The sequence below is a fragment of the Galeopterus variegatus genome, unplaced genomic scaffold (assembly GCF_000696425.1).
Source record: "Galeopterus variegatus unplaced genomic scaffold, G_variegatus-3.0.2 Scaffold3783, whole genome shotgun sequence".
NCBI classification, from domain to species: domain Eukaryota; kingdom Metazoa; phylum Chordata; class Mammalia; order Dermoptera; family Cynocephalidae; genus Galeopterus; species Galeopterus variegatus.
In genome coordinates this window covers 76,033-79,123 of record NW_007729894.1, presented here as the reverse complement: position 1 = coordinate 79,123, position 3,091 = coordinate 76,033, and the positions used below count along the sequence as shown (strand labels likewise).

At 44.1% G+C, this 3,091-nt stretch overlaps 1 protein-coding gene across 1 annotated transcript in view; it reads right to left on the bottom strand.

The window, feature by feature from the left end:
* Positions 1-3,091, bottom strand: part of LOC103601542 (pappalysin-1-like) — a gene marked incomplete at its 5' end in the record, with an annotated part of 41,350 nt that overhangs the window by 9,541 nt on the left and 28,718 nt on the right. Inside the window, one exon of the mRNA XM_008585976.1 lies at positions 800-898. Coding sequence (XP_008584198.1) covers positions 800-898 — 99 coding nt within the window. The remainder of the gene's footprint in view (positions 1-799; positions 899-3,091) is intronic.

Below are 3,091 nucleotides of genomic sequence, written 5' to 3'. Positions count from 1 at the left end.
CATTCTTCACAAGAATGCTCTCGACTCCAGTTAGCTGGGTTTTCCACGTATCTCCCACCTCTTGGCTAGAGCCCCAGGCTCTGGTCCCATCTCTAGCCAGGAGGAAAATGGAGGTGGCCACTCTTCCATGAGTGGTTCATGAGCATCTCAGTTGAATGCTCCAGTTTTACTGTAAACACCTGAATCACTCTTGTGTGCATCTGAATACACAAAGAAACAAAATCATGACCAACATCCCCCTGACAATTCTACGGATGTGAGAAACAAAATAGATGATAAAGTTGGCAAAAGCCATAAGTGACCTTGTTGGGAATGTCCCATTTTCTCTCTCCCCCTAGATTTCAGCCATACCCCCTGAAAATGCATGTCTCTCTGGGATTTTAAATGCCAGTCTCCTGCCCCAAACACTTTCCCTGGCCACCTCGTGCCCCTTCCCCTCATTCCCCCTGTTTCAGTGTAGGTGCCGCTCACTCTACAGAGCCTTCTCGGACCCCTTGCCTGGACCCTCACAGCTCTTTGTCTTTGCCAGCTAACAGTACTCATTGCACCTTTATTTATCTGCTTCTATGCCTGATTTTAAGCTTTAAGGACTATATCTGCAAATATCATCCAGGGTCCAGCCTATGATATTAGCTCAACTATTGACTAAGAGAATTAAAAAAAAAGAAAATGGAATAAACCTTGAAGACAGAGTGCTGCCACACCGGGAGAATGGGGTATCTGGCGTGTGGAAGTGACCTGGCCCAGCAACTGAAGGGGTGTGCAGGAGGTGGCAGCAGAGGGTCACGTGGAGGCCTACCTTTTTGGTCTTCACCGTGGAGGTGCAACAATCCCCACCATCGTAGTTGCAGAAGGCTCGGTTGTTGATGGCATCACAGTAATTGTCTCCCATGAAGGGCTATAAAGAGAGAGAGAAGCAGGAAGGTAACAAGGCCTTGTTAGCATCCTGGAATGTGAGGAAGCTGCCCCCAACACCCCATAGAGGCCTCTGAGTCATTTAGCTGGCTCTCATTGTCTCACAAACCTCTAGAGTCAGCCTACCTGGCTTCAAATCCCAACACCCCCTTAGATAAATTATCACCTCTATCATTTATAAAGACTTATGTAGCCAAATTTTTCCCCACTAGAGTATGGTTATGTCAAGAGACATACTTGTGTATGCTGGGATATGCTCAGCCACATATTAGATCACTTAAATCTTCCTGAAGGGGGCTTACTGAAAAATGGTAAGAGAATTTCAGCCCCCTTTCCCCCACTTTTCCTTGTAATAGGCAATTAAAGATATAATTTATAATAAAATATATAAGAAATATTAGGAAGCTGAATGTAATCTTCCCCAAAATTATAAAGATAAAATGCAAGCATTCATAGGATTAGGCACAATGGTCTGTGTACAATGGTGGCTCTCTCTAACAGAGGGGGACAGATGTACCCCATGTTGCCTGCTTTACATGCCTGTTTTCTTTTTTTGTTCTCCAACAACGTGTGAGGTTGGCATTGCTGTTTCCACTTTACAGACAAAGACCCTGAGATTCAGAGTAAGAACTGGACTTGGCCAAAATCACCCTGGCAGAATCAGAGGAGTGATTTAAATCTAAGTCAGCTCCATGGTTTTTTTCTTCATCACTCCAGGCTGTCCTAGCTTATACTGATTTATTTCTTTTCTGTGTTCCTCCAACCCTGCGATGCTCCAAAGATGATGAAAAGGTGACAGAGTTGAGTCATAACAGATCTGAACCCAGAGCCATCTTAGGGGAAAGTTCCGGAGTCTCCCCAACTCCCCGACCACTTGTATTTCCCCATCTTAGCACTTAGCATACCAGACTCTGCGGCCTGCTTATGTTTTTGTAGCTGGTGCAAGACGATGAGGTCCTCAGAAACACAGGCAATGTCAGGTTCATCTCTGTCTCCCAATCACCTAGTTTAATGCTGTGAACACCTTTGGTCCTTAGTAATGTTTTTGAAACAGAATGTAATTGTACTGGCATAACAGAAAGGGCAGTTGTCAGGGATTTAGAAAACCTGAGTTCTACTCCTCCAAATCTTAGCCAACAATATGGTTACATGGTGATTTTGGTTAAGTGACTTTTCTTCTCTGGGCCTCAGGATGCCCACTACTTAAAAAAAAAAAGAGGCTGGGATTAGTCCACTAATTTCTCAAAGAAATGAACCTATCCCTCCCTCCATCAAATGCAATATAATGTGACATCATAATATAGAAAGCAGATGAAAGTGAAACCACTCTGATTAGAGTGCTGGTTGGGGTCTGTAATGCTCAGTGACTCATTGGCCAGAAAGATGTGATCCTTTGCCTAAGATCATTGCATACCCAGCACACCACCTGTGATCCAATGGTCTCTCCTTCCCATCCTGACTGTTCTGTGGAAACCAAGTTCACAAGGAATCCATCCCATGTGGCATCCCTGGCATTTGCATTTCTGCTCCAAATTCTCATTCACAGAGAATTTGTGCCCCCAAATCATGATGCCAGATTCCATTTCATCACTACCCTGTCAAAGTCTGAAAGAGATGTTAGTAGATAGAGCTAAGAACAGGCAGGAGCTGAGCTCGGGTATGGGAGTCTGCATGAACATGCTGTGAATGCAGGCGTGCCTCTGCTGTGTGACTACCATAACCAACACATTATTACCTTCATAATAGAGCAGAGGGGCACAAACAACAAGCCACAAACCAAGGATAAGCCTTTTCCTTTGCTCTGTGCTGCAGAAGGTCAGCCTTGGGGCTAAGTTCTTTATGTTCTTCTCCATTAGTCTCTATAAACAGACTAATGAAGGAGACCAGTTGTCCCTTCCTAAGAATGAAAAGAACTGAGCTGGTAAAGGAGTAGCTGAAGAAGAAGAGAAAGAAAAGAAAAAAAAATAAATGAAGGGTTTATTATTATTATTATTATTTGGTCCCAGAAAAAAATCTTCAGTTTCATCACTGGCTACTCTCTCCTATGTGGCATTTTCTGCAGCCATAGACATTCATCCATCCATCCATCCATCCATCCATCCATCCATCCATCCATCCATCCATCCATCCATCCATCCATCCATCCATCCATCCATCCATCCATCCATCCATCCAT